Source organism: Phoxinus phoxinus (genome assembly GCF_949152265.1).
Source record: "Phoxinus phoxinus genome assembly, chromosome: 24".
NCBI lineage: Eukaryota > Metazoa > Chordata > Actinopteri > Cypriniformes > Leuciscidae > Phoxinus > Phoxinus phoxinus.
Window position 1 is genome coordinate 12808265 of NC_136899.1, and position 24920 is coordinate 12833184.

The 24920-nt window shown below is 36.3% G+C and overlaps 1 protein-coding gene across 1 annotated transcript; it reads right to left on the reverse strand.

Annotated features, from left to right (window-relative positions):
* Positions 1-88: 88 nt before the first annotated feature.
* pkd1l1 (polycystin 1 like 1, transient receptor potential channel interacting) lies at positions 89-19244 on the reverse strand. Its single transcript, XM_079601819.1, has 52 exons — positions 19129-19244; positions 18806-18964; positions 18523-18720; positions 18257-18425; positions 17855-18094; positions 16961-17093; positions 15826-16029; positions 15231-15412; positions 14941-15144; positions 14670-14833; positions 14177-14566; positions 13636-13704; positions 13447-13512; positions 13190-13366; positions 12963-13040; positions 12658-12800; positions 12429-12549; positions 12187-12310; positions 11912-12104; positions 11773-11829; positions 11469-11687; positions 10351-10596; positions 10148-10264; positions 9913-10064; positions 9525-9625; positions 9004-9199; positions 8650-8741; positions 8358-8587; positions 8138-8244; positions 7803-8019; positions 7390-7563; positions 7144-7263; positions 6908-6974; positions 6722-6825; positions 6455-6623; positions 5745-5877; positions 5534-5618; positions 4781-4942; positions 4552-4670; positions 4364-4474; positions 4163-4286; positions 3998-4081; positions 3322-3452; positions 3000-3234; positions 2630-2731; positions 2402-2542; positions 2032-2166; positions 1717-1929; positions 1379-1540; positions 1102-1269; positions 828-946; positions 89-742 (listed from the first exon to the last, which is right to left on the reverse strand). Exons 1-52 carry the CDS (start codon positions 19163-19165, stop codon positions 349-351), a joined length of 8037 nt encoding a protein of 2678 aa, XP_079457945.1. The 5' UTR covers positions 19166-19244; the 3' UTR covers positions 89-348.
* Positions 19245-24920: the final 5676 nt, after the last annotated feature.

The following is a 24920-nucleotide window of genomic DNA, read 5'->3' on the forward strand; positions in this document are numbered from 1 at the left end:
TCAGTCATTATGGCTAACTCACAAGTGAAGGGCCTCCCTCAGGAATGTCACTAATATACCCCAAAAGTGAATTTAGAACTTGTTTATTAATAGTTTAATGATTTTATTAAAAAAGTCACAGTTGTCCAATTTGTCAAACAAGCCATGTCCTTGTGGTAGTAGTAGTGCTTTACCCTTTACGCATTTAACTTCAAATCAAATATCAAGTTTGAGGTATGACTGTGTAAACAATGTTGTTCAAAGAACAAAACGTGAAATAGTAAAATTTTAGAGGAAACTCATATGGCTTGAAAATGCTTATCTTACAGGATTTACAAGTACAACCGGAACAGCTCTTTTTTTCTTGTATTACATACATTGTTTAATATAACCTGGAATAACCGTTTGTTCTTCTACAGAATTGTCCATTCCCTCGATTGACTGTCCAGCTGCCTTGGCATGAGCTGTGTGAACTGTGTGCCTTTGCACTTGTGTGATGATTTGAGTCTTGATGGCATTATTATGCTCATCTGCCACTCTGCTTGGATTTGATTTAGAGGACACTATGCCCTTCCACTCGGCTGGTGCACAATGGATCTGCTTGCCTGAAGAAAGAATCTGTGCCTGTCCAATCTCTTCTGACTCTCTGACAGGATCTTTGAGGTGATTTTTGAAGTTCCTCAGCCCTCTTGACAGGCTCTTCTCCTGCGATCTTCCTCTCCCTTGTTGTAAGTAATGAGACATTCTGTGTTCTAGTGGCAATCTTGAAGTGAATTACAGTGTTAGATTTTGACTTTCATTCATATTGTACATCTATCTACTGTATTTGACTTAGAGAACAAGTTTACCTGTGCGTGTTTTCCTTATATGACAAAAATGAGGCACTGCTCATATCCAGGCGTTCTTTGTGTTTCTTCCCCAATCTGTGTGGCTGGCTATTCACACAGTTTCCGTCAAAAGTTATACTCTATACAAAACAACAATATGCAATTGTTGCAATTTAATATATAATATCAACTTTAACTTTTAATAATATTAATAAACAACGTGCACACATAAGTCTCATACATATGTGTTTGCAGTGTGAATAATGTGAGTGCAGTGCCAAAGTAAAAGAATCACCTCTGAGTCTGAGTAAGAAACATGCTCAGAAAGTGGGAAAGAAAAATTGCTCTGGGTATCAATTAGATTTTCTTTTGCTGGCAGGGTGTTGTGGAGACTGTCTGACATGGTGCAGAGATGAAACAACAGCTCATCTATGAGATCCTCAAACTCTGTTAAGTAAAAGCTCTGTGGAAAGAAATGCAGATTTATCTTTAAACAATTGAAAAGATCTCAACAATGATGCAGACAATAGTGTTTACATATTAGAAACTGTATTAATGATTGCAGTGCTTACATTAGTGTGGACATGATGGTCAGTTTGCTTGTCACTGGCTTTTCCCATAATGAGTAAAGCCATGTCTTTGACATAATAAATCATCTCAAAGAGTGTCAGGAAATATTTTCTTTTTTTAGTTGTCTTTGTTTGTTTCACAAATATGGTAAGGGTGGCAATTACCTAAGGGGGAAAAACTATTTTAGAGTAATATCAAATCAAGTCCAAATTATGTCAACCAGTCTAGGAGGTATAGTTTCAATATGAAAAGTTACACTTTAAAGTAAACTGAGATATAACTGCACTCAAAAATACACTGTGTATCATAAATAATACATATTTGATATTCCAATACATACCATAGCATTCAATGCAATCATAGTGCAAAATATAGCTCCAAAATAAAGCGTTGATGGGACTTGGGTTTGGAGGTAAATGTCACTAAAGTGGCTCAAGCTAAAGAAATGAGTGAAGAGCAAATGAGCAGATCTAGTGATACCAGTAAATGGGAATGAATAAAAGATCACGTTGCGGAGACCAGAGAGGGCCACTGCGACAATAACACCCGGAGCCTAAATAGAAATAAAGAAAGTAATTTAATGGAAGTAGCCTTTGGTTACATTAATGGGGTGAACTGATTTTAACATATTGTGTTATGTAAATCAATAGGCTACCAGTAACCAAAGCAGGTTGGAGAAGATCAGATTCCAGGTAGACACAGCTGCTGCTACTGCTTTGTTTAGTCGTAGTAAGGACACACATTTCAGAAGAAGCAAGTTCACAACACCACCAAGGAGTGATTGAGAAAGCTGTGAATTAAATATGTTCATATTTAAAATTATGTTTGCCAGTGAATACCATATTGCTAAGTTCAGAATGCATTCAGCAAGTCTGAACAATTTTAGTTCACTTGAGCCATGTAACTGCCCGCAGTCCCAGTTATTTTTTCTTGAAATATTCATCTGCAGTTTATTCACATTATGGCATATTCACATAGTGGGATACTAGGAATACAGTATAATGAATTAAACTGATTTGTCCTACCTGCTCACAAAAGAAGATGGGACTTAGATCAACAGGTAATTTAAAATCCTCCTTCTGCAGGAAGTCAATCATCTCTGTTTTTAGCATAAAGTTGTACACAGAGCAGATATATCGTAAAAGACTGCAAATGATAACTGTCACCTGTGTATATGACAAAAATACACAAATTAACAGAGTAAAGTCATTAAAAAGACATAGTATGGTGTCAAAATGTATGTTTAGTATCACCTCTAGCCAGCTCCAAATGTTTCTCCAGTAAAGCCATCCTCTTTGAGTCATAACATATATTTGCCAATACATATGAAGCAGGATGAATGAAAAGAAAATAAGCTAGAAGTAAAATGACACAGAGAGGAAAAAAATATTCAGTTAAATGTACTCACAATGTAATATAGGCTATTTATATTTATATATTTTTTAAAAATCAGACTTGATGCAATATAATATAATATGACATATAACATATAATATAAAATTGTGTAATATTATCATGGTATCATATGCATATTGTATACTCACAACAATCAATAACAATATCACATTTACCCTCCACATTAAACTTAATGCTAATGTGTCTGAGCTGTAATAAGATGCTCACCTCACAGGTCATTACACCGTAGTCAAGGGCAGCTGGGAAATGGTAGAGTCTAGTGGACTGAACACTTGCTGAGGGTATCAGAGCTCCTGTTGAGGTTTGCTCTACTAGAATGGTGACTGACGTGAAGAGGTTACTGGGCCCGTTGTACAGGAGAAATCGGACCATCACAATCTGGGTGAATGGCGTCATCCAGCTGGTATCCAGAAGCTTTTTAATTGACTTGATTGCTTTGAACCTATTTTAGCAATGCAATACATATTCTTTATATAAAAGATTATTAAAAAATACTGTTAACATAAAAGATTATTAATTAACAGTTTACCTTGTTTTTCCCAGGCTCACACTCACTCTTTCTCCCTCATAACACCCAAGTTTCCCACAAAGTGAGTGTCTCTTTGCCACATATTGGTTATCAGAGGATATCATATTGTTCTTGGCCAACAAATTCAAAATCTGTTCATAGAGAAAACACACTGGAATAATTACGTTTTTTTTTTTTTTTCAAAAGTCTCTTATGCTCACCAAGGCTGCACTTTTTTTTATTAAAAAAGAGATTGTAGCAATATTATTACAATTTAAAAGAAATATTGTAATATATATATATTTATATAATAATTATTTTAATTTATATAAAAACTCTTTTCTGAATATATTTTAAAATATAATTTGTTTCTGTGATGGCAAAGCTGAATTTTCAGCATCATCCAGTCTTCAGTGTCACATTGTTTTGTAAGACTGGAGTAATAGCTGCTGAAATTCAGCTTTCAATCACATGAATAAATTAATATATTAAAGTAAAAAAAAAGTTATTTTAAATATTTTACAATATCATCAAATACATGTAACCTTTTTGAGCATATAGACTTATTTTAAAAACTAAAATCCTAATTCAAACTTTTGATTTGCAGTGTATGTCAAATGTTATGTGTATGCATCTAATATGTCTTCACATTAAAGGAATAATTTTTACTGTGAAACAGTCAGCGTTGGTGATTTACCTGGCATGATGTGTTATATGTGCTCTTGATCTTTTTAATAACTGGACTCCCAATAAAAGAGAAAGCACCTCTAAAATCTCCTGTCTGTTAAAGCAACACATTGTAAGCGGTATTATTCTTTGTAAAGCCACTTAAGATGTCACAGATGTCAAATAAATCATTTACTTCATTTTCTATTCCTTTCTCATGGCAGTTGGCATTGTCATATAGTCTCTCTAGGAAAGTGGTTGTTGTCCATTTCCACCAATCGGCATGTTTTTGGATCGAGTGAAATGAATTTTGCGGACCCCTGTTTAAATGAAAATAACATTAGCATTTTTTATTTTATTACAAGTAATGTGGTTTAATGAGAATGTCTGTATTTACTTTGTGAAATGAGTTTTGATAGCCTGATTCAAATGGTACTTGTCATTGGCAGACTTTCCATAAGTCACAAATAGAATCGTCGACAGCATGATTAGGTGTAACATCAAATCCCTATTGAAGCAAAAGTGAATTTTTGAGGTTAAAGGTAAAGAAAAAATTAAGTGTTGAGGTTGCTTAAATAGTTAGACCTTGTGGTTTTGTGAAGGAGAGTCTGTTTCTTCATCTGGCCTCTCACACACTTCAACTCTCTTGAACTGGGTGGCCGCACTAGACGCAGATACCTGGCTCTCTGACGGGCAGCGAGCACCTGCTCATCAAACATAATGCAGAGTACTTGCAAACTTGATTATTATTCAATCTAAAGTTCTCTTGCAATTTCTCTATCAGTGTGACAGAAACATGTTTACATGATTTTACCTTTTCAAAATGGGACTGCTGGTATTTGCCAACCAAGACATCCTCAATGTTTTGGTCCTCGTGTTTCAATAACTCAGTGACAGGCTCAGATACACTTAGATTGTGGAACCAGTTCGACCTCTTTCGATGTAGCAGAGACACTGTGATAGCAATTATGAGTATCTGTATGAGGAAATAAACATTTAAAACAGGTTTCAATTTATAAATATTTTTTTAAGGGCGTTTTCAGACCTGTAGATCATTTGCTTTGTTCCAAAACAGGGACTTGATTTATTACAATGTTGCATTTTCTTCATGGTTCACTTTACTTTCCCAAGGCAACATTTCAAAGCATACCAAAGTGTGTTTGTGCAAGTCACATTTGAGTAAAGCTGTCCTCTTATTGGTCAGAATTTCCTTCACGTTATCCATGAAGATGATTGACAAGTTCACTCCATAAGCTTATTGTGGCTTTACCTGTAGCTGCCATGACACACAAACACTTATACGAATTCCCACTCTGACTGATAAATTATATACATTTAAATGGTGTACAGTAGTACATATGAAAGCGCTATATAAATGCCTCAATCATTCATTCATATATGCCTAAACCAAACTAAGGGAGAAAACGCACCAGGTTCTGAAACAAATGCTTCAAATGAGCCAGGTCTGAAAACACCCTAAAATCCAAGAACAGAACGTGGGCCAAATATTAAATTAAAACCATGTACAGCTCCCCTACACAGTGTGTGCGGGATCAAGATGATTTACCATTGCTGGATGCAGTACAAAGCCACAGCAGACAAGAGAAAAGAACACAGAATGAGCCCACAGAAGAGTCTTTGTTTTGCTGAACCTGTAGGGTAACACATTTAAATCCTAATTTTCATATATTTGGGAAACAAATATTGTGACAAAGACACTTTTTCTTAAAGTAATATTCAAGCTCCAACAGAATATAGTAGTACAAAGGATCACCCACTTTACTCCAAGAGTTCCCGTGATGATAACGCATGAAAGAGAGAGAGTCAAGCAGAGGGTCCAGCCCACATAATAACACCAGGATTGAAGACTTCGGATTCTACCACCACAAAACTGCCGATTCTCTAGGATGTCTGTGTACAAAAAACAACAACAACAACAACAACATGAAAAGCATAAAGGAGAAAAAAAATCTATTATAGAAAAGTCTATTATGAAGTCTCAAAAATGCAGTAAAAAATGTAATATTGTGAAATATTATTACAATTTAAAATAACTGTTTTCTATTTTAATATATTTAAAATATAATTTAATTCTGTGCTGGAAAAGCTGAATTTTCAGCATCATTACGCCAGTCTTCAGTGTCACACGATCCTTCAGAAATCATATTAATATGCTGATTGGCTACTCAGTTATTATCAATATTGAAAATAGTTGTGCTGCCTAATATTTTTGTTAAACCCACACACAGGATTATTTTATGAATAGAAAGTTCATAAGAACAACATTTGTTTTGAAATATAAATATTTTGTAACATTATAAATGTCTTTTTCTTAAAAACAAAAACAAAAAAAAAACTTAATTTAAAAACTATAGAATTATAACTATATAAAAATAGAAATGTATTTTTTGTTAAATAATCTGCATCATTATAGTATAGTCAAATATCATGTTTTATACTTAAATTTGTATCTAATGAATTTACAAACCTGCAAAGGTGTGTGATTTCAAATCGTTCTTATTACATTTGCATTTGTCATGTGATCTGTTGTTGACATCAGACATAGAGTCTTCCACAGTCTCTAAGATGGTGTCAGGGTCCTCTTGCAGTTTTGACGTAGACAAAGAATCTGAGGGTTTCCAATCCTGAGTACCATACTGCATGACACACCATTTGTATTGTCTTTAGTCATGTAGACTACAATCATTTAAGTGTAAAGCATATAAAACATATTTAACAGATCTGTACATTATACCTTATACTCTTTTTTCCAAGAGCGGCGAGTCCAGTGGGAAACTGTATTCAAGGACAGATGCGATTCAAATATACAATCATTAATTAGAAAAGCATCATGGTAATCTGTGACAAAAGACAAACCAATAGAAAGTGTTTTGCATTAAACTATATTAAATAATAAGTGGAGTGACACATGGAAACATACCTTCTACAGAGTAGACATCAGGCACCTTGACCATATAATGCTCTCCAGACACACTACGGGGCATGGTCTAAAATGGATACAGAAAAAAATCAGTAGCGTATAAAAACAAAAACTAAATATGTATTTGTATCATACATCATAAATAAAGTTATCTGAATGCATCCAGTAGATTCAAAATTGAACTGTGTGGCAGGAAGAAACTAAGGGACAATTTCAGGCAGCCTGGGAATTCTGACCTTGCCGACACGGAACACCAGGGACACCAGACCCCCCACCGGCATCACAGCAAGAACACTGCACAGGCCTGTTACCATGGAAACCGGTGAAACATCAATAAGGCCCAGCTCTAAAAAGCACTGCCCATTTGTGTAGAGAGAGAAAAAGACGCTATGTCTCAATATTGTGAAAATGAAACAAACAAAATCACACATATGTTGACAGTATTTGTTGACATGTATTGATTTCTATGTTGAATTGAACACCTGTTCTTCCAAAAGATTTATGAGCACGGCGCTGACACACATGTAGCCCTGCAGGAGCAGCAGACACACACTCCAACGCTGAGTGTGTGTGTGAGAGCTGAAAGACGGGCGGCTGTACACAGACAGCCACGGGTGGAAGTCCTCCAGGTATTCTGTGAGTTTCAGATATAGAAACTTTCTCGAATACATAGAGAAAAAACACAGGATTTTTTTGTTAGATTGCATTACAGACATATTCAAAGAAAAAACAACATCATCATTGAACATAGATATATGGTAAGACATGAGGGAGAGTAAATTATGACAGAATTTTCATTTTCGGGTGAACTTGGGTGATCCCTTAATAATAACACTTCACAGACGATATAGCAATATCTAACTAGCTGTATATCATTAACAACATGGGGGTTCACCTGTTTAAATGTCAGCCCGTATTCAGAAGCAGATAAACTCCTCTCCACCCTTCCATCTCCCTCATCCACTGCCAGCCAACACTGGCCCCGGAAGAACCAGCTGGACCCCTGCACCAGGTCTTTTACCAGCACATGGCTCAGGTACCAGCTAGGAGATGAACCTCCATTATCATGCCAAAGATGCACCTTCCATACCCGACCCAGACTCTCTGGGGAGCTGAATAGTGAAAGACAAATAAAATTATCAAAAATGTAACAAATTAGACAATTAAATTAGGTTTAAGTTAATGGCTGTTCTTTATCAAAAATGGTAAATGTGCAAAATTAGCATTTACCTCAGAATAAAAGTGTTACTTGAGTTGCATGTGAAGAGTTTGGAGTCGGAGCTGCTGAGTTCCCTTGTTTGAGAGACACCATCATCTCCATATAGAACGACGTGAACCTGACAACATTGTACAAATAGAGATACAGAAATCAACTGTAACGTAAACAATGCATGCAACTTACAATATACATGCACACATTGTATCCAGCAATGGTCACAATGATTAATACCTTTGCTGTCATTCTGGTTCTAGATCTAAAGCCTGTATCTATGGTGACCGCATAGAGGAATCTGTCAGAGGGATTGTTTTCGGGAAGCAGGAATGAGCCTGTAGTTTTCTGAATGGAAACATCAGCCTTTTTACACAAGACCAACACCACCACATAAAGAGCCAGGAATATTACTGACAAAAGGATCAGTGTGTAGTTGGTTTTGGAACTGCAAGACAGGAGGAGAATATCTGTAAGTGTAAGTTAAAAAGCAACCATATTCAGATCTGATAAATTTGGAGAGAGGCATTGCAGGTGTACTGGATAAACTGTGAAACATCTGCAGAGTTGAAGCTGCTTGTGATTTTCTCATGCGATACTGCAAATGATGCCAGGTGGCTGCAACTGAAAAAAAGGATCATCAGATGCATTTTTAGTTTTATTAGTGCATAGAGGCACATAATATTGGCCTACAGAACAAATGATTGTCACAGTAATTGATATTAAGGGATACTATTAAGAGTTAATGTGTAACCTTGTTACAAACCTATTTGTAAGACCATTTGAAGGCTTTACAACATTTGAGTTAACTATAAAAGATCAAAATAATATTTTTTGTCTTACCACTAGATGGAGCATTTATTGTATAATGATAATCCATCCATACCTGCAGTAGATCTTGTCTGGGGAAACACCACCATGAGAAAAGCAACCCCTGGGCTTCCTCTCTTTCACACCATCCCAGGAAAGACACTCCACAGACTCGATGCTAAGTGTGTAGTTTACAGCTCTGGCAATGTACTTATTGCTAGGGCTTTTTTTATAGTCTGCATTGAGAAGCATCAGGAAGACAGCACCAGTAGCTGGATATAAAAAATATATAGAATAGAATAGAAGGAGGCATTTATATAGCGCTTTCATATGTACTACTGTACACCCAAAGTATATATTATATTAATAATATATATTAATTAAATTATATATATCTTTATATAATGAATATATATATATATATTGTGTGTGTGTGTGTGTGTGTGTGTGTGTGTCACTAATAATGGTAGATGTTTAACATTTATAATTAATCTATATAAAATCTTTTTTTTAACATTTCATTTTTATACAGTATCTTCAAATGTTGTCTATTTTGTGCCAAAACAATAATGTATGGACTAAAATGTTTAACCAAACCATGCAAATAGGATTGAGGGAGGAAGATGTGAGCTGTCTGTCCTTTCCAGTGATATATTTTCTGTTCGTTGTACTTATTAGGTGTTGGCTGCTCGTACATCCTGTGAACAGATGTTATATTTCACATTATGGTTGACACTGTAAAACATTATTGTTGGTTTAACTTAAAATAAGTAACCTGGTTGCCTTCAATTTTAAGTTAATTTAAAAATAAAAATAAATGTGTTAATTCAACGAAGCGGATTGGTTTAATAAATAGAAAGTCAAAACATTATGTTATCTGAACCACATTAATTATCTAAGTTGATTTGACAAAAGATATAAAGTTGTATATTTTTTACAGTGTATAAGTCTGAAGACTATCACTGAAATGCAGCAATGTCGTCACCTAAGCAGCAGCAGGATGGGAAAGGGGCGTTCAGCTGGCCTGTTAAACTGCACAGTGATCTGCACGGCTTTCTGAAGGGTCAGTGACGTCACATTGAACTGGTGACTGTTCACCTGACTGCGCAGAAGAGTGAACTCTGTATGTCTGCTCTGCTGGAACAAGCAGAAACACAAATCAGGGTAACCAAATATATAGAGGAAAACTATTTGTAATCAAGCAGTAATTTTTTTTTTACTTTTGTCTCCTGTTTTCTCTGAAACTCAATGGTAACTGGTGTAGATAGATGTCTGACTTTGATTTCCTTCCTAGTGGTGCAGTTGTAGAGTCGAATGTCTGCTGTCTCTCCACTGAACTGTAACATCACATTAAATTAGAGTGTAATTTGCTTCACAGGTCAACGCACGTTTTCTCAAATTCAGCCATGCATTTATAGTGTACCTGCATGCCTCTGGAGCAGCGATATGGGCTCTGCCTGAACACTGCGAGCCAGGTAATGATGCAGGGCTTGTGCTGGCTATTGATGCTCCATTGCTGAAATTGCATCTCGAGAAAATCAGTGAGGTGGAACGTAGCGAGGCCAAATGTTTTCACCTTAGAATAAGATTGGCCATCCTTCCAGGCTAACACTTCCATAAAAGTAGTGTTCACATTGTAGTGCAAGATATTGCTGGATAGGATACACTCCTGCAATCAAAATGCATAAGGTTATTATCACAGAATCTCAGAAGAGATCTGTTTATCCCATTGATAATGAAAATAAGACTAAAATACTGCATGGTTACATTGAAATCTACAGTGACAAGACATTACAGTTTAAAACACAGACAAAGCTAAAATAATCAGATAAAATGAACAGATCCCATGGTACAAGTCAGAAGATGTATTTCAAAGGACCATGCAGCTAACACAAATACGGGTAAAAATTTATTTTACTATACAATTATGCATAATTACATGTAACTAACCCTAAAACAAACCAAACCCTAATCCTAACCCCAGGTATGTTAATATTACTCAGTACTTAAATGTATAATTAATTACACTGTAACAAAGACACCTTGAAATAAAGTGTAACCAAAATATGTTCTAAGAACGCTTCCTAATGTTCCCATTAAGTTATGAAAACATTATTTCTGAACATTCAAAACAACCAATAATTTTTTTAAAGTCATTAAAAAAAACTGGATATGAGAACATTAAGAAAACATTACATTTTATAATTTTGCTAACTTTATGGCAGCGTTGAATGTTCTCTGAACACTCTGAATCAAGTAGTAACATTTAAAACATTTTGTGTTAAGGAATTAAGAACATTATTAAAGACCTGAGAACTTTCAACAAACATTATATTAACATGACAGGAAGAACATTTGTTCATAACTTTGAGAGAATGTAGCCAGAACATTAGCCAAAGTTCCGAGAACATTCCCTGTTAGCTGGGAAATCATTCAAATTTTCTGCTGCTTTTCAACTTTTCAAACTGAAAAAAAAAATGTTAATATCATGTCATTTTGAAACCGAACACATCACCTTTGCATCAGGGTTGCCTCTCTTACCAGTACTAAATTTGTGATGGTGTAAATCACTTTGTTTGTGAGTCGGTGTCCTGGTCTGGACGAAAGCACTGGAGCCTCCAACACACCAGACAAGAGAGATACCAGTGCATTCACCATCCCAATGTCCAATATATGGCCTGCTGGAGGCTTGGACTCATGTAAGAGGGATGGGATGTCATGAACATGCTGGATTACTTCTTTGGCACCATGAAATGTCACCTAAATCAGATATTAAATAATTAGCAAAATGTATAAAACATTATAAATAAAACTGAAAATAAATCCAAGCTTGGGTTACACTCACTTGACTAGAGATTCTTATCAAATCAGTAAGACTGTAAATTATTTCAAATAAATCTCCCTAAAAAACAAGAACAGAGTTAAATATAGAGGGGTTTTTTTGTTGAAAAATATCAGTTAGAGAATCTTTGTCTAGGTAAGACCTTGTCAGTGATGGACAGCTGACAGGCCGCTGAAACAAGAGCGGTGCGTGTGAGTGTCAGAAGCTCGACAGAAGACTCCGGGTCCAGACTCAAGCGGTTCAACACCCTGATCAAAAGAGAGATGTAGTTGATGATGTCTCGGTTGCTTCCAATCTTACTCAGACCGGTTAGGTTACCGATTCCATACATGTACCTGGAAGAAGGAATAAAAGTCATTTAAAAGTCCTAATACATCAGATAAAGATGTGAGTATTGAGTCATTTTTGTGTCCGCACAGTTCTTGATCAGGGCTGGGCTGGGAGGATGAGTTTCTCTGAAAGCTTGGATGAACAGTCACTGTCACAGGACATAGTTTGGTCGCTGCTCCGAATCTGTTCTTTATTTCAATATAGACTGTGACTGTGGAAAAAGAGGTGTTCTGAGAATAAGAATAGATAAGATGTGGCTTGATCGCGTGAGATCATAATAAATGTAAACATGAAATGACCTTGTCTGCTTTATTATGGATTCTGTGTACCTTTGTAATCGTCATTAGGATCTCCACTAGGAAGATTGAAGTAATGTTGGAAATCCCTGCCTTCGTAAAGGAGTTTCCTTTCAGTGTTTCCAACACTAAAACTGTACTCATACAAGAGATCCTGATCACAGAAACACAATTACATCAAGATCAGATCAAAGAGGAAATGTTGAATATTACAAAAAAATACAAAATATGAATGTTGAAAGGAGTATAAGGAAAAACATACCTCTTTTCCAGAGGAGCAGAAGACGCTGAAATGAGTGTGGATTTCAGAGCCTGTGCTGGGCTGCACTTGGCAGCTCATTCCCTCCGGGACAGCTTGTGTGTGGAAGAACAGCTGGCTTTTCCCTTGTAGCCGCTCCTCAGAACCTGACAAGGTGAGAAAAAAAAGGAGTAGAAAGATGCTAATCGCATTCGGCCAAAGGAAACACAAACATTTAATGCATTATTTATTCATTTGTTTGTTCGTTTAATTTTCATTTGTAATCGGAATCTTCATTTTGAATTTCCAAAATGAGATGGAAAGCTCACTTGCAGACACTTCGAGCAAATAAAGACTCTTTGGTTTAAGCATGAAGGGTTTGAATGTGACGACCGCAGAAGACAATCCTAAAGGGAAAAGAAGACAAAGACAACTAAAGGTTCTTTTTACAATTCATATGTAAAATTAGTTATGTCAACTTAGTTTTATAGAAATGTATATGTAATTCAGAAGGTTTTGTGGCCTTATAATAGACGCTGTGAGTGCTCTGGCATACCTGTGAGAGTGTAAGACTCAAACACAGACTGATAAATGAGCTGTCGGTCCAGATCCAGCAGGGTCTTCTCAGAAACCGCCGGGCCGAACAGGTTGGGGTCCACCAGATTATCACCCTCATTGTCATAAGAGTGAGGGAATGATCCTTCATTCCAACTAAATCCCATTGAATCGGTCCCTTTCACACACAGAGACACACACATTTAAATACTAGAAATCATTATTGCTCTTTTGATGCAGAGCATAAAAAACGTGTACCTGTAGGTCTGCCGACTGGAACACCAGGATCAGCCTCTTCAATTCCAAAACTATAGTAATCATACTCTAAACAGCACCAAAATATCATATGAGCATCAGTCATATTATTCAGTACTGTTCACTAAAATAAAATGTCTAATTTCAGGATGTAAAGTTCAGAGGTTTGTTTACTTATTAAGAGTAAAATACCTGGTAGCGAGGGACGATCACCTGATATCGTCTCGTAAATGTCTGTGTAAATGTCCTCAGTATGCAAGTCTGCAATGTAGTTCACAAAGTTATTACATTTATTAAATCATATTATTACATTTGATTGCAATACTATTATTATCATCACTACTACTACTGATAGTAATAATAATAATATATCTCATTATTATTAGGTTGCCATAATGCTCTCATTGAGTTAGATAAGTGATCTATTAAACAGCATGAGCTCTTCCTATTGTGAAAATGATTGTTAAATGTCCAAATTATCCAAAAACAATCTACCACCAGAGGGCGTCTAATCTCATTTTATTGCAATAGAAACCGTGATAAACAACATAGCTCTATACAGAACTAATTTTGTTTCAAGCCATAAAAACAAAAGTTTTATTATAATGGAGAACCTAATTCGAGTTTGAAAATTTGACATAATTCATTATTTGACATGATTCTGACTTAGACATGGTTACGATCATTCTCATCACAGTACACAGTGAGATCACATCGGTCAATGACACCTTACCTGGGGCTGGTAAGGACCCATGAAACTCCCACTGACCCCCAGACGACTCTGCTTCCCCAGGGAAGGAAGGAAAGAAGGGTGGGTGCAAAGGTTTGATAGTTGGAAATGCTGGACGGTGGTACAGGTTTGTGCTGGGACTTTCAATCAGCGTGCGTACATTAATGTCATGGTGTTTCGTATGCATAATTGAAGTCAGAGTATCTTGTGTAACTGGGGCTGTAAGGTCAATAACTTTAGATAAAAGATAAGGAGCCAAAGATATGCCAACATCTGGAACGGAGGGATCAGTAAAATGGGCTGGAGTGTAGGGTGTCACAGCAGGCTGGGAGAAATGTAAGCTCTCCTCCATTTGAGAGGGTGAACCTAAATCCATACCACTGCAGAATGGAACTGAGGAGAAAGCAAGAGCAAACAATTTCAAATTGATCAAAAACACAAACTAAAATGTCTTGGTAAATATTAGGTGACTGTCTTTCTGAATGACTGTACGTACCCTCTGTAACAGCTTTGCTTGAGGCATTAACAAGGTAAAGTTTCCAGAGATAGGTGACATTTTTTGCATTGAAACCACAATCATCACAGACAGCAGAAACAGAAAACTGATCATTCCAGTTCACTGAATTTTCTCTGCAGTCTTCACAAGACATATGAATGTTGCTGCGAGAATGAAAAAATATTATTCATTACATGCGTGATATACAACTTTGTACATTACTTTTATTCATTGCATATTATGTATTTGTATTTTCCCACTTAAATCCCACCTGGCACGTTTTGATGTTACAGTGATGAACATCTCAGATGAAGAAGATTGATGGCCACTGTACACAGTGAGAGTGAATTTAAGCAGGTCAAAGTCAGGTTTCAAGGCAAGAGCGGGAAATACAAGAACTGCTGAAGTGGTCACGATGTTCCTGTTGAAACAGCTGCTCTCTTCTGTGTTCACTGGCCTGCATGACCAGCTGTAACTAAAACAGACATTTAAATTTAAATTTCAGATGTGATTAATGCAAAAATGACAGAATGTAATCAATAAACAAGCACTGTCACAAACCTTAAAGTATTATTGGGGAAATCTGGGTCATGTGATTTCCGCCCATCTAGAGTAACAATAATGCCGCTTTGACGATTGATGAAAATGTTTGTGGCTTCACTGATGACACTGATAGGATAACTGCGCACCACTTCAATTAAAACACTGTAGTTGCTGTACACCACAATACCGGATACCTGGACCTTTGTGATGACAACAACTCTTGTTAGTATTTCCTTATGTAAATTAATCTTTTTAAATGTAGCGGAGATAGGCTGAAACAAGTGAAGGCAGACAGCTTAAGCACAACTGTTTTCAACAATGATAATAATAAGAAATGTTTCTTGAACACCAAATCAGCATATTAGAATGATTTCAGGATCATGAAATGATGCTGAAAATTCTGCTTTGCCATCACAGGAATAAAATGGATTTTAATTTAAATTGTAATAATATCTCACAGTATTACTGCTTAGACTGTATTTTTGATCAATTAAATGGAGCCTTGCATGGGGAACTTAAGAAACGTATTAGCTTATTTCACTAAACATATTAAGCGTAGAATTTGAATTATCTGACCTCTAAGCAAAACATAAAAGGAGCAAAAGAACATTACCTTTGCAATAGCTCTATATGTGTCATAATGAAGGAGGTATTTTGGAAGATCAATATACTGCCGTGTCGTGTCTATGTGTGGGAGGAGCAGCTGTCGTCCGCTCATGTCGTATATAGTCCATCTATACAGGAGACCTCTGGAGACATAACACTGAATCTGAGCCTCAAATGTCACAGCAAGATGGACATTTTGATACCGCCACACCTAGAAGTATGCAAGCAAAATGTATTTAGTATATACTGCTGGTCAAAAGTTTGGAATAATTACGTTTTATTTTTAAAAGAAGAAGTCTCTAATGCTCATCAAGGATGCATTTATTTGATTAAAAATACAGTAAAGCAGTAATATTGTGAAATATTATAACAATTTAAAATAACTGCTTTTTATTTTAATATATTTTAAAATGTAATTTATTCCTGTGATGGCAAAGCTGAATTTTCAGCATCATTATTCCAGTCTTCAGTGTGAATGATCCTTCAGAAATCATTCTAATATACTCAATTATTGGTGCTCAATTATAATTAATGGTTCTTGTGATCAATTTGGAAAACTTTCTGCTGCTAAATATATTTGTAGAAACCATGATAATTTTTTTCAGGATACTTTGATGAATATAATATTTAATAAACAGCATTTATTTGAAATACAAATCTTTTGTAATAAATGTCTTTATTGTCTAATGTCCCTGCTAAATAAAAGCATACATTTATTTATTTTGTACATACCCCAAACTTTTGAATGGTAGTATATCACAGGTTTCCACAAAAATATTAAGCAGTTAAATATATAATAATAAGAAATGTTTCTTGATCACCAAATCAGCATTTTAGAAAGATTTCTGAAGGATCATGTGACACTGAAGACTGGAGTAATGATGCTGAAAATTCAACAGAAATACGTTACATTTTAAAAAATATTAAAATAGAAAACTGTTATATTACATTGTAAAAATATTTCACAACATCACTGTTTTTACTGTATTTTTTATCAAATAAGTGCCGTCTTGGCGAGACCTTAATTACTCCAAACTTTTCACCGGCAGTGTACCAGTATATATAGATACATTTTTGTCAGTGATGTCTCCTAGTATAACTGTTGTATAGTTGTCTAATTTTGGCATATAGAGAACTTGTACCTGTATTTTATTTGGGCCCATATTTTTCACCGGAGGAGGCTGACATGATTCTTCAACGACAAAGATGTGCCCTGTTAAAGAGGCTGAGCTCACAAGGTTGGACATAATAACCTCTAATATGTACTCTCCAGTTCTATAGAAAAAAAAAAAATCACATTTACAATTACAATAAATCAAATAAAATTAAAATTCAACGGCTAGATAACCAACAATTTTGACTGAGGACAAGATTTTGTTGCTACAACTGGTACAATTCTAACTGCTACAAAATTATTGGAAAAGAAATATAATAATATGAAAAAACTTTTCCAAACATGGGATAATGACTTCATGCATTATAATATTACAAAAGATTTTATTTCAAATAAATGCTTTTCTTTTGAACTTTTTAATCAAAGAATTCTGAAAAGAACACTCTAAAAAATGCTGGGTTGTTTGAACCCAAATTTGGGTCAAATATAGACAAACCCAGCCATTGGGTTACATTTTTTTTATTAAAAATGTTAACCCAACGGTTGGGTTTGTCCATATTTGGGTTAAAACAACCCAGCATTTTTAGTGTATCACGGTTTCCACAGAAATATTAAGCAGCACATCCGTTTTCAAAATTGATAATAAAAAAATGTTCTTGGCCACCAATTTCTGAAGGATCATGTGACACTGAAGACTGGAGCAATGATGCTGAAAATTCAGCTTTGACATCACAGGGATACACTCCATTTTAAAATATATTCAAAACAGTTATTTTAAATGATAATAATATTTCACAGCAATACGGTATTTAATGTATTTTGATCAAATAAATGCAACCTGGTGAGCATAAGAAAAATCTGTTATTTACTGTATATACACTGTGTAACAAAAAAAGGGACACCAGAAGGATACAATGTCTACCTGTTAAAGACATGATGCTCAGTGCTTGATCCGACTCGCTCTGTTCCATCTCCAAAACTCCAAAGATACGAGACATCAGTTCCTGAGCTGATCCGGCAGGTGAAGTTTACAGACCGGTTTGATAAAACTGAGGGACTGTACAGAAGCCTGTTGGGCTGCACAGCTCTCTGAATCACAACAGGATAAATATCGGAGCTGATGGATGTGAGACCGTTAGACACACTGACAGAGACGTTGTATCTGAAAAAGATAGATAGATAGATTAAAAAAAGTCAAATGTACAAATGCAGTGAAGACAAGTAAAATACTGATTCAGTAAAATCTGAATGAAACATGTCTTTTGTAACTGAAAGCTCTTTAGATTGTCTATATGAAAATGGATAAAACAAACAAAAAAAGCACTTGTTTGGGAGGCGATATCCCTTTTTGAAGATTCTGGATGTTGTTTTTATTTCAGGTCCATCCTCAAATCTCCAATAAAAGTATAGAGGATTCGGCGCTTCTGTTACCGCTACAAATGTGATGTCTGTCTGTGTTGCATATGCACGTTTGTCCGAACAAATCCAAACAGCTGGAAAAAACATCACACATTCAAAGCAGAAAAGTATAAAATGGTGTTGATAGGTTTGTATAACGGAGTAGCTTTTCTTTATGACTGGACCTCACACCTCGCTTGTGACCGTCTGTGGGTTTGGTTGAGGCTTTTTCCTGCTGCTTGTCCTCTGTGTCTGTGGGCAGAGGGGTACAGGACGGGATATCCCGACCTCTCTTGGACAACATGAGATTCAAGTACTCAGTCCCAGAGGGACATGCTCTAATCTGCCAGCTGGTAGAATGAGTATAGATACTGTTCGTCGTGGTCACATCTAAAAACACAAAGACATATGGTGGTCACAAAAGCTTATTCTGTTTCATTCTTCTCATATTTGTAACACTGTCCAGTAAACATACTTAAATGGTACAATCCAGCAGCAGGTAATATTGCATCCATGTAGCAGGTGAAGTATCCATTGGCCATAAGAGACATATTATGCAAGCCCTGAGGACCAGGGTTCCCACTAAATGTAATGAAAACCATGGAAATGTTTTCTTTGCTCAGATCTGGTATGACTGGAAATATAATCAAATATACACGGGATTACATTGCATTGCTTAGATGATTTTTGAGAAAAGAATATTGCATCTTGTGTCCAATTCAATTGAAATAAATTTAATTAAAAGCACAATTGAATTACAAGGAACTTAAGGGTTGCTATGGCAAGGCTGACAATAACCTGAGACTTCCAGGAGGAGGGGCTTTCCAATCTGCATCCGGTCAATCAAAGCAGCTACAGTGGCATCGTGAACAGAAGGCCCTCTGCTGCTGTACACTGCCAACCAGCCCGTCTCATTCCCATAAGGGACAAACTCAGAAAAGAAGCATCTGTAGGCAAATCAAAACCAGACATGCTTCTCAATACAAAAACTTACCTGCAGGTAGTGAGTCAAACTCACAATCAAAATAATGTATATGTAGATGCTGACTTGTTTCTTGGATGGTCTGAACTATATACATTGTGGAAGTGAAACTCTCTGGAATATTCTTGTGATAAACTAATACAATACAGTGAAATACAGCATCACAAAGATTACTGACTTCTGATTATAGTTTTGACTTATTGTTTTGCCCACATATTATTTCACTGTTGTTTAACAATAAAAGACACATAGCTCAACACAACATTTCAAGCACATATCTTTACAATAAATACAAGTGAAGGAAATCCAAGCATTTTAAGCTAATTTCATCTTTAAAACTTTTTTTAATATTTGCATTTCATTATATTTTTATGTTGTAACTGTTTGTGATATTTTAATTAATTTAATAAAAAAATTAATTGTTTTGTGCTTTTAGATTGCCAACACTTCCATTTTTGTCAAGCGTCCAATTAGGCTGTGTAACTTCTATATGTTTTTATAGCCTTGTTTAAAACATATTTTAGTTAAATCAATTTGGATATTATCATATTTAGATTTATACTATTTAATTATTCACATTTTAAGTTACCTGACAAAACATTTTACAGTGCAATTCACTTAGTGAATGATGTAGGCTAGATAAAGTTTAGGCTAGTTAAAAAAAGGACTCTTACCCTTCACTAAAAGATGGCTTGGATAGTGGACGCTTCGATTCTTGATGGTTTTCCAATGAGCTACAGTTGTTAAATCCAAGGTACCATTGAACAGCTGTAAGAAGTGTAATTTGATATTAGGCTATAAACAAATCTACGTGTAAGAGTTTCATCAAGACCTTATTTGTCACGTGCAATTTCCGAGTTGCTACATACCATATCCCGAGTTTCCCTTAACATGCATGAGAGCAAAAATAAGCAAACAAAATACGGTCCAACAGAACAGAAACATCTTATCATTTGGAATGTCTCTCGCCGTTATCGCGAACGATTTCTTTGTCTCGTTTAAGTGTCAGTGAACAGGTGAAAAGGAGGCGTGTCAGGTCTTGATTGACAGTTGCCGTTCCAATGATCGATTGCATTCTTATGCCTTCAGCCAGGGATCCCTAATGACGGCAACATTTTTTTTTCTTTTTATTGTATGAATTTATCGTATTTTATGATAATCTTCCACTGTTTTTATTTCAATTGTATAGCTATTTAAAATTCTAAAATATATCTCTGATCACAATCTGTTAAGCATGCATTTGAAGAGACCAGGGAACTTCATGAATAATTTGCATAGTTTTTGTTAAAATCCTCAGCTGGGTGCTGACCATTAAGATAGATCCCGTTCTTTTCTACTTTTGATTCCTTGGAAGGTTTTTCACAAGTGAGCATTACACCTTCACAATGCAAATTCAGCTTCTCATGCAAAGAACAATGAATGCAAGTTTCACACAGGATAAACAACGCCTATATGACACATATGCTCTTATTCAAACTGGAAACTGAATAGAATGAGAGAAGGCACAACTAAAAAACTATCTATAAATAATCTAAAATACTCCAAAACATTTGTTCATGAGATGAAACTGGTGGAGATACTCGCATAAATCCCGAAACATAACATGCACAATATTTCTCTCAAGGCAGTGTCGCTTGCTCACCGTATGCAGTTGCTAAAATATTTGCATTATGAGAAATTGTGTAGGCTGGTCAGCCTAAGACAGAGGATGTGAGAATGTGAGATGAATTAGAGCCTGTTGAGTCTCACAAAGTCTGACTGATCACGTGATGTTTTTGGCTTCAAAGTCTTTTCCGAGAAGGACCACGTCAGGATTATTGAGAAATATACATTTATAGGTGAGACATGAACACATTGTGTGTGACCCACAACAGAACGACAAGTGCTGACCAAGCCAACGGCTACATCCCCCTGAGAAAAAAGAGCCTGCCACTTCACGTATCCATGTTCCTCGGTGATGAATGAGAGCTGAAGTGGACCATTGACGGCAGGGTCATTGACGCCCAAGGGCACAATGGATGACGGGGTTGAATAAAACTAGCTTCCACTGAGAGTAATCTCTCGTGCTATAGACAATTACACATTAAATAAGATGTGGTTTTTGCTTAGGGTGTGTGGGTGATTCGCGCCCCCTTGTGTGTTAGGCTACTTAGATACGGCAAACAAATCGACAATAGCCTGAGCACATTTCTTATGAACTTATCTTTTGTTGTTTCAAATAATTTCCTATTTGAAAACCCTCCCAGTCGATTATATGTGTTCAACAATTATATTAATTTATAAAAGTAGGCTAACTCAAAAGGCTAGCCTATAGGCCCTATACTTAAAAGTCATAGGCCTATAAGACAATACATTGATATTTTGATATTTATAGGCTTAAATTAATTTAAAAAAAGATAAATAAACAAAAATAAAACTTTAACGAAAAACAAATGCAATAAAAAAAATGTATTCATTATTAAAATACGTTCATTTAAAAAAAAAGTTAAATAAAACATGGTAGACCTGTTTCAACAGTTAGCCTAAAAAATCAACCAAACATATTAGCCTACAAAATAACAGTTCACTCCGTGTACAAAGTGAATTGGGACAGATTTTATAAAAAATAAATCAGCTACAAGACATAAGCATTTATATGTTTCATGCAGATTAAGCCCCAAAAAGTTTATGAGGTTGGCCGAGGCAATATATTTGTTTGACAATTAACTTTAATTTTTCTAATATTAACTTTATTAACGGATGAATGTTCGTTGAAGTCGCTATCAACGTTTAAGGGGCACAATAAGGCCTAATATACACAAGAGCTGGATAATTTTTGAATGCTTGGGTAGAGTAGACTATTAAACACTTTTTAGTCAAGAAAGTATTTTTTTTAAAAATCTGAGACATCCTCATGCAAGGCCGGACTTACCATTGGGCTTGACTGGGCTGCAGCCCATGGGCCCTGCCCAGTAGGGGGCCCCCTCCCTTACCAGTTTTCATTTGTTTGTTTTGTTCGGTTAACTTGTATGCCAGATATCCAGAAATGATTAGCCGTATTTCCACTGTCTGGCCATGTGCGAGCGAGGGCTATAATCAGCCCAAAGTAGTGACTTGAGCACTTGAAAACAAAATCCAATACACTTTAGTGCGCACGCACGCGCCACACGCGTCTTTCCGCGCTCACAGAGTAGTTTGAAAGACGGAGGGGAGCACGGGATAAAATACCCGGGCCTTAATATCCTCCGACTGAGAGCTTCGAGGCCATAATCAAACGGTACAACCTGATATTTATCTTTATTTCACAAAGAATAACATGCGTGTTGATCCATCTGCTCCATTGCGATCGGCTACTTAACAGCTTCAATATGCTTTTAGTCCAAAAGAGCGCACATTTAGAAACATCTGGATAAATTATCATATATCTCATTGCTTTACTGAGAATGATACTTTCTATAATATAATTTTTTTCACTAAATTATGTGCTCTGGAGAGTTTTGAGCGCTCTCTCCATTGCCATCACAAACAGGAATAGGCATATAGCCTACATAAAATGCACTCACGGTGGTTGAGCGCGGTAAAGTTAGTTTTAGGTTCGATATTCGCCGGACATTTATTTTCCTTTGCCACTGTTCTATATAGGGTCGGCAGTCTTACGAAGATATATCAATAGCAGAATTACAGTAACCATTGTATATCGACATTAAATATTCATTCAAAAGCACCTACGTGCGCTATAGCTGCATATGCTTTGACGCGTTTCCACAGCGCATGATGCCCAAGGGAACATCTGCCAATTACACCAACTGCGTTAAACGCAGCCTATAATTTGTATTATTTAAAATTACTTTTAACATTTAAAAACAGACATTTTCAAATTCCAAAGCTTGAAGAAGGTTGAATGCCTGTGTCTGTGGGTGGAACTGTGGGAGGGGTAGTAATGTGGACTGGTGTGCATAGCTACTGTACACCATGGTAACACTCTTGTCCCAAAAAGTATTGCTATACAACGATATTCAATATGTTGTCCCACGGTTGAGTAATTTTTCCCTGTTGCACCTACACAAAATAGGTTCCCTCACCTGCCAAATCCCACTTTAACCACTGATTATGATGACTACTTAATATTAGCCTACCACTAAACTTTGACTATAGGCATGTTTCATATTAATTGTTCTAAGAACCTCAAAGCATATTTATTTTGTAGCGCAAGTAGGGCCCAAACATAAACTCAAGCCCAGGGGCCCCCAGCACCCGAAGTCCTGCCCTGTCCTCATGTCATATGGTCTGAAATGAAAGAGGCATAAAGACAAACTTGCAGTGTCGGTTTTGCACTGAATCTACGCATACAGCTTGCAGTCTGGTGCACACGAAGGTTTGTGGGTATAGCCTTCTCATTTAAAAGCCTCAAGCGTATATGGCTTAATTATTTCAAGGCTTCTTCCGTTTCTTGGGCATGTGGTAGTGGCTGAAAGAACGATGCCACAACAGATATGGCTACGTTTTTTCCAACCTTACGGTAATGCAGGCAAGTCAGACTTAACTGTAAATAAATAACTGTCAATGCATGTCGTACCTTAGAGAATATGAAAATTATAATATTTCTATTATATTTCAGTTGAAAGTCCTACTATTTCCGACTAAATAAAAAACAAATTATGCCCTAGGCCTATAGTTTTGTATATTTTACATTCACGAAGTGATCTGGCATTCTGATTTCATAATCAAGGGCAATAAAGCTGTGGGATGGAGACATGACAAAACAGTGTCAAATGAAAAAGTAATCTGATTGACTTCAGAAGAGGAAACAATAAACAAAGCATGGGGTGGCATATGTTTAACAGCTGTTCTTTAATCTGTACAGTTATGCATAAACCAGACAGCAGGGGGCGATAACCAGTGAATTCATAATTACCCATGGAAATTAAATCTCATGGGGGCCCCGTTTCTCTATAATGATGACAGATATCGTTCCCGATATTACCTACAAACGTTCGTTACATGGGTGTTTCCTAAAAATGATTTAACAACGCGCATACGCGCATTTTTATGGCGTTGTCTGTTCAGGACGTGTTAACATTTCAATCGCTCGTTATTAGGGCCTCTTTTTATTATCTTAAAAAAATCCTAGTTATCTATGAAATTATAATTGTGCGAGTCGTTTGTTCAGAACTTTGACACAACAGCTGATCTGTTCATCTGATGTCCTTTTGCAATCTTTTATTTTCACAGATTCAAGGGGTGTGCAATGCAAGCTTCAAGGGCCAACCCATAGACATGGAGGCAGCGGTCCTGTGTGTGAGTGATCCTGCAATGACAAAGGTAGCCTATTAAATCTAACGAACGAGGTCCATCGTGTTGGGCTACTGCCGAGTGAAATTGAGCGGTCTGCTCTTATTGCTCCCTAATAACGGAGACCGCAATGCTTCACGACCTTGTGGTGCGGTGGGTGTCAAGGCGGAGGAAGAGTGGGTTGTAGAAGTGGATGAAAATGCTTTGGCAGGGAGAAGAAATTCGGCACCTGTTCTCATGAACGACATGATATTCTCTTCATTGATAGGCTATGTTCTCGCCCCTATTTTTAACAAGACTGCAAGTGCAAAGTATTTATTTGGACCATCCTCTGAAT